The sequence below is a fragment of the Neovison vison genome, chromosome 1, assembly GCF_020171115.1.
Source record: "Neovison vison isolate M4711 chromosome 1, ASM_NN_V1, whole genome shotgun sequence".
Classification (NCBI taxonomy): Eukaryota; Metazoa; Chordata; class Mammalia; order Carnivora; family Mustelidae; genus Neogale; species Neogale vison.
The window spans coordinates 113338588-113353667 of NC_058091.1; the positions used below are offsets into that span (position 1 = coordinate 113338588).

At 40.1% G+C, this 15080-nt stretch overlaps 1 protein-coding gene across 36 annotated transcripts in view; it reads left to right on the forward strand.

Moving 5' to 3' along the window:
* Positions 1 to 324: 324 nt before the first annotated feature.
* The window catches only part of RIMS1 (regulating synaptic membrane exocytosis 1), a 498418-nt gene continuing 483662 nt past the window's right edge, over positions 325 to 15080 (forward strand). For all 36 annotated transcript variants that reach the window (XM_044254066.1, XM_044254261.1, XM_044254144.1 and 33 more), the window contains exon 1: positions 325 to 736. In XM_044254066.1, coding sequence (XP_044110001.1) covers positions 573 to 736 — 164 coding nt within the window. In that variant the 5' untranslated portion in view covers positions 325 to 572. The remainder of the gene's footprint in view (positions 737 to 15080) is intronic.

Here is a 15080-nt window from a genome sequence, read left to right on the forward strand (position 1 = left end):
CTGGCAGCTATGTCTGCGAGAGCAGCAGCATCACCCGGGAGCGAAGCCTCCGAGACTCCGCCTAACTGACACCCAAAACTCTCCCTCTCCCTCCTGCAGCCCCAAACTGGAGGCAGCCGAGCCTGGGAGCAGCCTCGGCGGCAGCGGCGGCGGCGGCGGCTCCAGCGGCGGCGGCCCCGGCCCCAGCCCCGCCCCCGCCCCGCGCGCCCAGCGCGCGACGCCCGGATCGGCAGAGCCTGGCGCGAGCCCTCGCCCCCTCGCCGCGCCCGCCGCGCCTCCGCCTGCCCGCCCCCGCCGGCCGAGGCTGGGCTGCGGGAGGCGGCCGGGCGGCCCCGAGCCTCGCTAGGGCGACCAAAACAAAGGGAGCATCCGGGACTGGGTGGATGCAAACAACCATGAAAGACTGGGTTCTCTCTCTCCCCGGCTCTGCTGCTGCCGCCGCCGCTGCTCCTCCTCCTCCCGCCGCCGCCAGGAGGGCTCCTCTGTGAGGGGAAGCAGGGGCGCAGCTGCTGGGCGTGAATCCGAAAGGTGAGAGCCAGGGAGCCAGAAGAGGGGGCGGGCAGGCCACGAAAATGTCCTCGGCCGTGGGGCCCCGCGGTCCTCGCCCACCCACGGTGCCTCCCCCCATGCAAGAGCTGCCCGACCTGAGCCACCTGACCGAGGAAGAGAGGAACATTATCATGGCAGTGATGGACCGGCAGAAGGAAGAGGAGGAAAAAGAAGAAGCCATGCTCAAGTAAGCCACCCCCAGCCGCGCCATCCGTGCCTCCGTGCCTCCATCGGTCCATTCACCACTCACTCACCCAATCCTCTCGGCTGAGTGTGGGGGAGGGGCGGGCGAGGGTGCGGGGGGTGGGGGCGGAGGCTCCCGCCTTGGGGCCAGGGGCGCTGGGCTGAGGCGGAGGGAGATTAGGGGGACAGCAGGAAGGAAGGGATGCCACCGAGCGGGAGCCCAGGAGCCAGGGGAGGATGGCTTGAGGCTGGGTTGCAGAGGAAGATTGGGTGGACAGGGACCACCCTGAGGGTGGGGTATGCAGAAGCTGAGGAGAGCTGGTGCCACCCAGGTGGAAGGGCCGTGGGCTGGGAAGAGGTTGAGGGGAGGGGGTGAGTGGGAGAACCGGGAGGTGGGACGGAGAGGTGCTGAGAACAGCTCCTCTTCTCTTCTTGGAGTTGTTTAGGAGGTTGGGGTTACCCCAGTGAAGGGTGCCAGTATTTATGTAAGAAAAATGCTTATGGTAGTGTTCATTTTGGTACTCATTCATCTCCAGATCAAGGTTGGGTCTTTTTTTTTTTTTTTTTTTTTTGGGCAGTTGCCATCTTTGGTAACCTGCCTACCCAGCTTCTCTTTAAGCTTTTAGTCACAGTCTTCTACACAGAATTCCTGTGTGAAGACACATTCTCTTACCCATATACAATGCCATTGGCGATGCAAAGTTTTTAATAAGGGGAGAAGCTGATGGGGACTCCAGCCTGAATAAAATAGAGGTTTCTCTATACTGGTTTCCTTCCAAGAGACCTCTGTGGCCTGCTCAGTTCCTGGTGGAAGCAGTACAATAGGGGATCACATATTTGAAAACATCCCCTCTTAAAGCCCATCAACCCTTCAAAGGCTCTCTGCCTAGAGCCCCATTTTCCTGTGTCTGGGGAGGGGATGGGGCTTCTTGCTGTTGGTGCAGGGGTGTGTGACACTGCCTGTGCTGCTGCTTATCATATTCTCAGAAAAAACTGCTTACAAGGTACTGGCATCCAGACTGGGTTTTCCTTACTCCTTAGCATCACCCACAGAGTGGAGCTGAAGGGGACTTCGACGCTGCTTTCCCTTGGGAGGTCTTCTTGTATTCAGGAAAGTTTTCAACTTGAGGGTAAAGGAATTTGGAGACCCTGGTTGGAACTAATTCCTTGGTGTCTCCTGTTTAGCCCAGAAGGTGTATCTGGGGGCAGAGGATTGGCATGAAGTGCCAAAGGGAACCTGTTGCATCTGGAGTTAGCTGAGAGCCAAGAAGGGCAGGGAGGGAACAGGGGTGACACCCACGCATGGAACACACCCATCAGGGCCTCCCCTAAACCCTGAAGGATTGCCTCCTCTAAAGAAGATGTTGCCACTGAAGCTTTCTTCTGCTTCCTCTCAGTGCAGCAGTGCCTGGAAGGAGAGGAAAGGAGGGAGGCTGCATTCACAGACTGATAGGTCCCCACCCGTGTAGCTGCCATCCAGATGGAAGAGAGGGATATCGGGCAACTGCTGTGGATGCTGGGTCCCAGCAAAAGGGTAGAAATACAGTCATTCCTCTTGCCCTTTCATTGTAGACTCAGAAAAGGTCCATTAACTTGCAAGGCCAGAGCTGGCCTTGTTCTATAAAGAGCAGCAGGTTTCTGGATTCCCTGCTCCTTCTCATCCAAAAAACAAATACTTTAAGCCTGGTGGCTTGAGGGAGGCAGAACCCTCGTTAATCTGCTGCCTGTCCCTAGTGCAATACTCAACATCCCTGGTGCTGCAGGCTTCCCCTCTTCTGAGACTGGAAGTAATGGATTGTGTCTGATGGTGCTGCTGTTTGTCTGTCTGGTTGTCAGTCCGTCTGTCCTCACTGGTTGCAGTCCCTGCCACCTGTCCTGGACACCCTTTATGCTGGTCGGGATTTACAGCTTGCGCCTGTTCCTTTCGGTGTTCACTGCAGACAGCAGGTGGATGGAGGCCCCTCCAGCAGCCCGCGGAACCCATGGGCTGCTGATAGGGTCCGACTAGGAAGGGAAGGCGCCGTGCAAGTAGTGGCCATCGCGCCTCTCCGTTGGCTGTTTCAGGCTCCTGGAGAGCGAGAGAATTTAAGTGGGAGAGGGTGAGTTTTAGGACAGAATTCCAAATCTGTTAACTGCCTAAGGATAGCATAAGATTGTATGGGCTCCTGTGGACAAATAAAAATGAAGAACACCGTCCAACTGCTCCTGTCTGAGACATCTTTCCCACTGCTGTTCCTGTGACTGCTTTGCCCCAGCTTGCAAATATTGCTCCTTTATTGCAAGGATTCACAAAATATCGCAGTATGTGACGCTGTTATACAACAGCCCTCTATCATCCCAGACCTCTGCATTAACTTTATCAATCAGTTTCGTCTGTTAATGTCTTGGCCTTTTGTGCAGTGGCAGATTGGTGAGTGTTCTGGAATCCCGGTTTGCTGCTGTGTAAGCGTGTCATATCATCTGCACTTAGTGGAACAGTCCTGTACTTTTTTTTTTTCCCCCAGAGGGCACTTTATGTCTTAAAAACTGGTCATTGTAGAGGCTATTCAGATGACACATACATGTGGGAACTTAATGACACAGTCATAAGTGGTGGCCTTTTCTCAGCTTTGCATTAAAATAGTGGAAAACATGATACTTTTCATGAGGCTTTGAAGTGTTTGTTAAATCAGAGATAAGTTTTTATGGTAATGATTGGTCCATCATATCACATATCTGAGAAATTATTTTCACAACAGGCCCCACAAAGCGAAAGTTCTGGTCACAGCAGTTAGACTTAAAGTTCACTTTTGTCATCACTGCAGAACCATCACCTTGGGCTACCTACTGTGCACGCTGTCTCTCTCTTCACAATGTGTACAAATGTGCAAGGCATTTATAGAGGATAGAAAACTGATGTGTGAAAATGGGAAAGATTAAAAAATATACATTAAAATATATTTGTGTAGTTTCATCAGCCTTGATTATAAATTACTACTTGAATTTGGCCTTGATAATTCATCTTTAGATATGTGTAAATGGAAAAGAATAATCAAGCTCGTTTTTACCTCAAGATTTCAGAAAAATTTTACTCAAAATTGTAAGTGCTTAGTCATAAAAATAATTCATTTCGTTGGCAAAGTGCACCAATTTTAAATACCATTGCCATTTAACTTGAAATAGTTGAGCCCCTTTAAATAATTCTTAATGAATGATTTAATTATCTGCAAATCAGAGGTCTTTTCTTAATCTTAGTAGGTTTTTGGTGAGTGCGTGCATGCGTGTGTGTTTTCTGAAGGCTTTTTGAAACCCAGCTTCCTCAATGAATACTCTTTCAAGTAACTGTCACCAGACACCGTGAGCCAATACATTACACGAGTTGAAAACTGCATTATCTGGAACCTAAATCAGAGAAGATCTTATTAGATCTAAAATCTTATTCTTTTTTCTTTTTTTTTTTTTTAATAAAAGCTTCATAGAGAAAGGAGCCACAGAATAGTAAGGGAAGAGAAAAAATAGAAGTAGAGAGTTAAAGGGATTTGAGGATGGGAATTGAGAACCTTATTGAAATAATTAATAAAACTAGTAACATTTATTGAGCATTTACCTCATTCTGGCCATTATTCTAAGTGGTTATTGAATCACATGCCAAAGAGTTGAACTATGCTCAAGTCTTAATACATGCATATTTGGATTCTCACAGCAGCCTGTGCAGAAGGTAAAGCAGGTCACATAATCCTCAAATCTTCATCCTAAACTCAGAGAATTCCAGTAATACCCTAAGCTGACTCACATTACATGGCCCAACCAGGATTCAAGCCCAGACCTTTTATTCTAAGTCTGAATATTTTCTCACACACTACACTGTCTTTCCACCAAGAAAAAGCTTGCATTTCATCTACCTTTTCCTTAAATTAGTTTGTGCTCTTTCCTCAGTTTTAGAGAAGTGGTTTGGCAAAAGATTAGGTTGACTTAGTAGATCAGGTGCTGATTATAGGAGGGCCTGGAGCTTCAGTCACACTCTTAATAGAGTTTTCCTGTGGAGTGAGGAGAAGCGAATTGTCTCCAATTTGAAGAAAATAGAAAGCATCATTGTATAGTGGAGAGGCCATTAACTTTGGATCCAAGCATTTTGGGGTTCTAGTTCTAAGTCTGGCACTTATTGTGTAAATGAGGGCAAGACAATTAAATGGGGATTCTGTGAGGTTCTATTTTACTTACATATTCTGCAATTCATGGTGTGAAATTAATTTATAGAAAATGTTGACTTTAGACTTCTCCCTCTCTTCTTTTTCTTTTAAATTATTTTTTTTCCTTATTATGTTCAATTAGCCAACATACTCTCACTCTCTTCTTAACAGGAAGCTTATCACACATCCATAGTATCTACTTCCTTCATGAAAGGAGAAGGGAAGTAGAAGTAGAACTTTTGTAATTTCAGCTTTTCTTTCTCCTTTTTCTCCCTCTAACCAATTATGCTATTATGACCTCATATGTATCCATAAGACTCAGTATGAAAGGCCACAATTAGCAAGTGGGAAAAGAAGGAAAAGCAGACAGGGCAGCTGGGGAGGAGTGCAGAGGGAGTCCCCATGGATGCAAGAATCATGTTTTCATTGGGATTTGCAAAGATTTTCATCTCTTACGCCTGAAAATATTCTCTCTTGTCGCTGAGACAAGGAAGGGTAAGAAGGAAAAGAAAGAATGCAAATAGTAATGAGGGACCGCTGCTAAAACACGAGCTGGTGTGTACCATTTTTGAGATGTTGTGTTAAATAGAGAAGAAGGATAAAACTCACCATTTTACTTGAACTCTAGCTTCTTTGACTCCATTTATGGATAGGGTTACATTTAGAGAAGGTTATCTTGTACTCTATTGAAGTTTTCCTCTTTCAGCAAAACTTAGTCAGTGAATGTGCCCAGGACTGAATTCCCAAATATTTCAGGGAAAATATAGAATATGGAAGCCTTAAAAAAGGAAAGACATGAGGAGCTGTCAAAGAGAATGGAGGGAAAGAGACATAACCATTAGTTCACATTTTTGCTAACATGTCTTGACTTTCTTTTAACTTGTATGTGTTCTTTCTTAACCAGATGTGAGGGGGCACCATCATTTAAATAAGTATATTACCAAATTCGAAATAGAATATGGAAACCAGTGTGGGCTATATGTGCTACTGCTGACTTGAATAGAAACACAACATCTTGGGAGTGTTATTTGCTCAGCTTGTTAAATGAGGAGAACGACTTATCTTAAACCTGTGCAGTAAGCATCCTGGAAAGATATCAAATCAGAAGTCCTGAAATAATATTATCCCGCACCTGGAACATACAGGTGGATGGGACTGATGTATCATGGATTATAAAGTCCATTGTTACTGCATTTCATATACCTTTATGGGCAATTTTATATTTTTTTAATTTTTTAAACACCTTTTAAACACTTTTTACATTTCATTCTATGATATGGGTTGGATATTTCAGAGCTGGTCCTGCAAGTTGAGGCATATTTTCCTAGGGCACATGACAACTTGAGTTATAGAACCCAGAACCTATGTACCTTGACTCCCAAGTTGGTAGTCCTCTTGTAAATCTTTTTAAAAGTACATCGGGCAAATAATAATAATAATAAAAGTGTGTCAGGCTGTGGTATTATGGTCTGTTTCTCTTTTCTCTTTGGTGGAGGGCTAACATTGATTGCGTGCCTTTCCATGTGTCAGGCATTTGCTGGATACATATTTCACTTGTCCTGAACTCACTCTTGATAAGAAGGTCTTCCTGTCAGTACTCTGTGTTCTAGTATTAGTGAAATTCCCAGCACTAGCTCGATACCTACCTTTGCTTATGACATTTGATTCTGGCGTCCAGAAAAGTAACCTAAAAGGGGGAAGAGAAGAATTTCTTCTGGCTAATGGCATTTTCAGCCCTTTTCCAAGTCTACCTCTCTTTAATCTCTAGATCTGGCCACAGCTTCTTTGTTAACCCTCTGCACCAGGGGCTTTTCTGATCTGTTGGATCTTTTGCTCATAGTGTTAATACCTTAGCATCTTTCCACCATTCTACTCCACCGTGAGGTTATTTCTTCTCCCCACGATTGTTCTCAGTTTTATTTGTTAGGTAGGCTATTTTGAACAAAGTGTTGTACAATAGTCAATTCAATAATAAGACCATTTTTTCAGGCTTTGAAAATGGGCATTGGCTATTTTATTTTATTTTGATTTCAGGCATTGGGCTATTGAGGTAGAATAAAGAGAGTCCTTTGTTGAGAGCCTGATGTTGGTGTGTTAACTACAATTTTGTAACTGCCATGGTCAGAAGGGAAGGTGACCATCAAATAGTTGGGTAGAGCAGTGGACTAAATGCTGTTCTTAACACTACCACTTTCTATAGGTGTAACCCATCCAAGTCTCCGTTTCTTTGTGTGTCAAATAGAATTGATAATGCCTGCCCTGCTAACTTAGGAGGCAGTGGGTAGTGGAAACACCTTTAAACTTGAAATTGCTGTACAAAAGACTACAGAAGAATCTCAAGATTTTCTTTTCCTGTGGTTACTGCAGCGACTAGGGGCCCTGTGGAGATGAGTTCTTAGAGAACAGTCCACTCATTGTGTCATGCCAGCAGTAGTGTGGCGAGGGCTACAGCTACCAGCTGGAGAATTTGGTAAGGAGGTGCTATGTAAAATAAGTCCAGGGCTTGGTCTGAGGTGGTATTTACCTTTTTTTAGTTCTTTTTCTCATTAAATACCTCATAAATGTCTTTTGCACAAAAAGCAATGTGGGCAAAATGATCAAGTCTGAAATAGCTAAAAGGCAACTCTAATTCAAAAATGGGAAGAGAAATTAGTTTAGGGTAATTTCTTCATCTTTTACTAGAAAAAGACCTATGATTTTAGTGCCACTGGATTTTATAAATTATTCATTTTTCAGAATTGGCTGAATAAGGAGCCGTAAACTTGTCAAGTAGTAGTTTCTCTATCATGTCAGTTTATTGTTGGGTAATGTAATAGATTATACATTTTTCAGATTTTTTTAAGATTCTCTACTGGATGCTTTGGGTTTTCTGTGTGCATACTCTCATACATACTCTTTCATCAAGTTCGTGTCCACTTTGATCTAGGTGAGTTTTCTGTGAATGGCAAGAGGGGAGTATAGTATACTGACTTTAGATTTTCTACCTCTGTTGCTATCTTGTGAAAACTTCCTGTACATGTGAATGTTTGTTTAAAGAGAAAAATAGAATTGTTTAAAAAGAAAGTGACTATACATGTTGATTTGCTCAGGACAGTATCTATTTATGCCTACATCTCCTCTATGATTATGGAAAGCACCTCTTTTTCTCAATTCTGTGTTTCAACATGGACAATAAATGACAATTTCTTCTTCTTTATAAGTTTTGCTTTTCTGCTCCATTATTCATTTAAAATTTAGGAAAATCAAGTAATTAACAGTCATAGAATGTATCTTATATAAATAATACAAGCAGGTTATAGACATATTATTTTGAAAATCATTGGTAAACGGAAGAGCTTTTGCTGAGAAGGAGGTGTTATCTTTTATGGAGTCTCAGTGGAATGCTACCTTTTATGGCAAAAAAGAATTAAAATTTCAAAACATTTTTCATATAACACTGGCTATGAATTGCAACTGCAGGCAGGACTTTTTTTTATGAATGTTATCCTTTGGGCCTTGCAAAGGAGCAGCCTGCTATTTAGAGAAGACATTGAAGTAGATTTTAGAATGCAACATTTTAATAATTCTTCTCAATTTTAGATGTTAAATAAGGTAATGTTATAGAAAGTGATTTCATACAAATTGAAAGTAATTAATGTGCTTAATTAGATATTAGCTAAGAACTAAAGAACTATAATGAGCCAAATAGTTATCTTTATGTAATATAACGGGTAATACCTTGCTAGTGATTTATACAGTATTTAGTCTTTTTTGTGTGTGTTCCCTATCATTATACAGGTAATTATTGCTTGGAAGATGCCATTATATTTACATAGGGAAGAGAAATGAATTGAAAACCAATGAAAGTAACTGCACTGTGTATGAAGTTCTCTTGCCCAGTTTACCTTCTTTTAATAGACTCAACGTATATTCACAAATGGGAGCTAGTATAGTAGGAGTTATTGATGGGGCTTTCTGGCTGTATTTCTTACACTTTGTATAGTCTATTTGATTAGCTACCCAGTTGCATTCCTGTGCTCAAATATGATCGATTTTTGAGCAGTATTCTAGGAGATTACTGATATTCTCAAGAATATCAGGTTATTTTAAAGTTGTAAGTAATCAGTGCACAAGCATCATGTGCCACATTCTCGTTCTTGATGTTTAAATGTAGCTCTTAACAAATGCAATGAGAGGCTCTTCATTTGAGTGGCTAGCTGTTTTGTTTTCAATTTATGGGGTTTTACACTTTAGAAACATTGGGCAGATGATATATGAAATATCTAGGGAATGTTTAAATCAATTTATCAGGTTTCTTTATTATAGGTTAGTATATATATATTCACATTTCAAAGTTCTATCCAGGTCAGAAAGATTACATAGTGTATTAGCAGAAAGAGACGAAAACAAAAGTAGCCAAATAGCTTTTCCTCTTATATTTCATACAGCTTAGCAGATTTGTCTTTCTTAGCTATCCTGTCTTGTAATATATTGGAGCTTAAGTCTTCTTTCCCAACCCCTTTTTTCAGGAGGAAAACTTGATGTCTTAGTATCTGAAATAAAGGGAAATTGAAATGAGCTGGCTTATATATTTGGGATATTAAAATTTTGGTAAGAGTAAAAATTGGGATATTAAAATTTTGGTAAGAGTAAAAATTGTAAAAAGATTTTACTTTGACCATCATGACAATTGTCATAAAAACATAATTTGGAAAAATTAAAATATAATAAAGTCTTCTTATGAATTAGGCTGGATATTTCAATATAAAGATGTCTCCATACCTTAGGCCAAATCTAATGACCTAATCTATAGCAACCTGGAGTAAAAACTTAATACTAGTCTGAAAAATATACTATTGTCTGAGTTTTGTTCCAGACACCTGGCACTGCCTGGTATTTGGAACTCCGAAGGCCTAGACTATCATGTTATTATTGAGTAGATCTATGACTGATAATCTGTCAAGTGGCTATCTATCTATCTATCTATCTATCAGGTGGCTGTCCCTGTCTTCCATAAAGGCAACATAGTTTAAGGTTCTTAAAGGTCCACATGCAGAAAAAGAAAAAACAAAGAATTTACAATCCCAAGCCAAATAGCAGATAATTTACCTGGTGAAGTAGTACAAATATTAAAAAAATACAATGTGTACTTTGGGAAAATGCTAAATAAGCCATACAAAATAGTTCAAAATGAGTGGTGGTTATAATAGGAGCTGGAGGGCTTTTTCAAGTGCTCTCTTGCCCTTCTTTCTGTAACTCCATTTCCTTCTGATTTGTCTTCTCCTTTCCCATGTGTCCCTAATCAATCTTCCACTGATAATACAATGTTGCTCTTCCCATGGGTCCTACTCTCAACCTTCTACTACCATTTTATATGCAGTTTCTGGTCAATTTCAAATACGTTCATGACTTCAGCCATACTTATATTTTGATGATTTCCAAATATATCTTACTGCCTTAGAATTTTCTACCAAATTCTGAATCCATGCACCTAACCTACCTGCTTAAGATCTCTACCTGAATGTCTATGGGAACTTCAAACCAGTTATGATCCAGAATCATGTCTTGACCTTCTGCCTAAACACCGTCTTTTTTTTTTTTTTTTAATTTAAATAAACCCTTGCCTTTCTGGATGGCATCTCCAGGGCAACTCCTTATTCAATCCATTGTCAGATCTTCCCAATTCAGTCTTCTTAGAGTCCTTTGAATTCTCCTTTATTTTCCAGTTGCGTTGCTGTGACTTTAATGTAGACTCCCATCACCACTCACCGGGGTGCCTGCAATAACCTCCTAATTCATTTTCCTGCCACTGATCAGAAACCCCCTCCCATCTCCTCTTCACACTGGTGGCAGAGGAATAGTTTTAACGTTCATTTAAAAACATATACGTAAAACCCCTGTGCTTTCAGTGTAAAGATTAAATTTCATAATCTGTACCGTGCCTGCTGTCTCCTTTCACTGGCCCAGGCCCACCTTCCTGCCATAGCCTTACTGAACAGGATCTCCAAGTAATCACCACAGCTTCACAACTTGGTGACTCCACTTGTGTTTCTCTCTCTGTTAGGAATTTCCTTCTCAGTCTACCTAATTTTTACATAGCCTTTGATATGAGTTCAAGGAACATCTCATATAGTGTATCTTCCCAGATTAATTTTTGTATTTTTTCCTCTGTGCCCATCTTTTTTATAACATTTTCACGCCACAGTCCCAGCTCAGTATGGCATATGTTCCCGAGAGCAGGATCATTTCTATTTGCCAGTGTCTGGCATGTACTAGGTGCCTGAATTTTTTAAACTGTGTGTATGAATGAATAAATCCAGAGGATGTGGAGTAGAAGAGTCACCTAAGGCTGCTGGATGGATTAATAGGGTATGAGTAGGTGGATGGAGTGGGAAGGTTATGCTAACCATGGGTACTCTATCAGCAAATTCTGAAAGCAAAAAATGAGCTGAATGTTTTTGGCTGTTGAGAAAACCACAGTTGGCCAGAACTTAGAGAAGACTGTACTGGAAGTTGGATATTACAAGGTGAAATTGAAATCTAGTTTTGAGATGATCTGTTGTACTCTTAATTTATCATGAATGGCTTTTTGAAGGACAGCATTTTTAAAGTATTTGCATGTCAGTGTGGGAGGATGTAAATAATACATTTTAAAAAGTAATTCTCTAAACAGACATGTTTAATGGAAATATTTCCTCTGATTTAAAACATCACTAACTTCAGTAACAGTTTAAACCGCAGTATATGTTCTCTGATTTGGTATTTAGAATTAGATCATAAGCAAAGTATTGTACTGGATTATATTTTTAATTAAGAATTCCCCTTGGTTAAGTCATATTCTAGACTTAAACTCCTTGAATGCTGGTATCTTCTTCTAATCATATTGGCATTTCCGTTGCTTAATGATATGGCTGGTACATGGTTGAACCTTAGTAAGTGCTTGTTGAACTGGATTGCTCAGTCTGCATGCCCCACGGCAGAAAAACACTGGTCTTTGACACAATATAACTGGATTGAGTTGAGATATGGATGAGAGCTTAACATCCAGTCCAGGGCTGGCAAATACTCAGTGTACAAATGACTTCCTGAACCTAAAAAAGCCTCAATGATAAATGTTAGATGTCTCAGAACATTTCTGAGTGTAGTACTCCAGGCCATCAACTGATGAGAGTTGGCAATCAAGATGAAACATTTTAGCTGCTGAAGATATATTCCAACTCCACTTTTAAAAAGAGAAAACTAAAGCCCAGCGATTCTTTCACGTTTTCATTATTAATTAGTGAGAGGGTTAGGTATAGGACTTTGTGTCTTGTATCTTCTGACCCAGTGTGTTTTCTACTGTCATACTCTCTCCACATAATTTTATTTTAACTACCATCAAATAAAAACAATTATTTTTTTTCTAATTTTGTTTTGATTTGCCTGCTCAGTAAGAATATATGCTGCTATAGGAAATTTTAAGGGAACTTAGAGAGAGAGAGGGAGAATTTAAGAAAGAAAAAGAAAGGAAGAAACAAAGAGAAAAAGCAAGCTCCATGGGAACACTTAATTACTTTGTTGATTTTGAATTTTGTCATATTGAGTTTTCTTCAAAGTAAGTGGATCATTACCAGGGACTAAGAAATATTTTATTTAAAGATCTCCTTTGCTATGATATTTGTTGGACTTATGTTTAAGCTATCAATACTTCATTGTGATAACTTTATTTTTAATTTTTAACACTTCTCTGAAAGATATAATGTTTTCAATATGCAGTAATTATTTATGATTCCAAATAGCTTTTCCCACTATACTTTTGAATTATGTATATATTGAAATCATATTTTTTTTGTTTTTTGTTTTTTGTTTTTCATTTAGAAAAGCCAGTTGGTTTTTGCTTGATGTGAAAAGAGTTTTTTTTGGTTCCCCCTCATTTGGAAGTTTGTCTTCAGCTAGACTGAAGAAAGAATTAGAGGAATGGGAAGGAAATGTCAACTCACATATGCATCCACAAACACTCTCAGCTCATCCATATACCTGTACATATAAACTCTCATACCCACAAACTTGAAAACTTAAAAAACATTCTTTCTACAAAATCTTTTGAAAGAAGTTCATTCTATCTCACTTACATAATTTGTGTGATCTAGACATGCCTTGTATTATTTTTTGTAACTATAAATTTTGCTCTGTTGGGCATTTTGGAAGAAGCAGCTCTGTATCAGTATGATCCCACCCTGGCCATGACTGGTTGAACTAAAAATGGACACTTGATACAAGTCCAAATGATTCATTGGCCAAGAACTAATGAGATTCTCTTTCAAATGGAAAGCAAGAAAGAAATCAGAGGTTCAAGAAAATGAATAATATCTATTTATTTTTTTCTTAGAACAGAAATGGATCGAGCAATTGTGATATGCCAGGCATTGTACTAAAATTAATAGAACCATCTATCCCCTACCCTTTGTAGGAGAAGGTACATTTTATAAAAGTGAAATTTTAAAATAAATGTAAAATTAAGGTCTATGATAAATGTAACCCAGGACAATATATGATATATTTTGGTATATATTTGATGTATTTTGGTAAGATGGTGTAAACCAGGAATTTCGATTAATATCAGGCTGGCCAGGAATGGCTCTCCATGGAAGTGTGACAGCGAGGACTGAGCTAATCTGACCATGAGTGGGAGTTAGACAAATAAGGAGTGAATTACCTAGCAGGCAGAGGAACACAGGGTCTCAGGTAGAAGGCAGAATGGTACACCTGAAGATGTGGAAGAAAGCCAGTTGTGGAAGAGGAGAAAGCCAAGAGAAAGCCAGAAGGGGCATGGTTTGAGAGACTCTTAGAGAGATAAATAGAAGCTTCACACTTTGGAGTCCTCGAGATCATGGTACTGTTATCTTTATCCAAGGAACCCAAAAATTTTGAAGAGAGATATGACACATCCTATTATTATTTTAAAATATTCTGGCTATAGTATCAAGAACTGATGGGTTGAAGACCCAGGGCATGTCTTTGTATAAACCAGCTGGGAAGCTATTGCAGAAGTCATGGTGAGAGATGTTAGAAGCAAGGACTTCGATGGTGATGGCAAAGTGTTAAGATTTGGGAGAGTTTTGGGAAGCAAAAGCCATAGTTACTTTCTTTTAGTGGATTGAATACAAGTGGACTTCTGACTTGTGCAACCACATTTTGCGAGCATTTGGAGGGATGGAATGGAGATCCTATGTTTAGTCTTGGTCATTCGGCTTTTTTAGGCTATAGGTTAAGAACTCAGAAGACAGGATGGGTTGGAAATATAAATTTATCAGTCATCTAGCCATGAAGTTACAGGTGGGAATGAGCGATTAGATTCAAAAAAAGAGAAAGCCTAAATATGAGTCTTAAGGAAACCTCACTTTTGAAAGTTGAAAGGGGACAATGACCTGGAAAAGACCCTAAACCAAAGAAAGGGAGGATAAGGCCCAAGAGACTCTTGATACAGCAAACAAAAGGGAAGAGAGCATTTCAAGGAAGAAAAGGCACCTTACTAGGATGACCAAAACAAAGACTGCAATATCCAATGTTGGTGAAGGTAATGAGGAACTAGAATTCTTAGGCATCACTTGTGGAAGCATAGTATAGTACAATCACTTGAGAAAATTGTTTGGTAGTTCTTTTTTAAAAAGCTAAACATGCCTCTTCATTATAACCCAGTAGTTCAACTCATAGATATTTATAGAAGAAAAGTGAAAACATGTATTCACAATAAGAGAAAGTTTATGAGAGAATGTTTATCGCAGCCTTCTTCATAATAGCCCTAAACTAAAAATAGCTCAGGTGTCCATCAGCAGAAGAATGAATTTTAGAACTGTGGTATATTCATCCAGTGAAATATTGTCTGGCAATAAACAAGAGTGAATTGCTGTTACATGAACAACAAAGGTAAATCTCAAAAACAACATGCTGAATTTTAAAAAAGCCAGATAGAGATAGTGCAGACCGTATGATTCTATTTACATGAATCTCTAGCATAGGCAAAGTTAATCCATGGTGTTAGAAACCAGATTTGTGTTCTCTTTTATGGTAGCAGGGCTGAGGGGTTGATCTGAAAGGGAAGTGAGCAATTTTCTGGAGGGACAGAAATGTTCTGTATTTTGTAGGGCTGTGTATTACATATATGCATGCTTAGTTGAAATTGATCAAGCTGTACACTTAAGATCTATGCCTATCATGGTA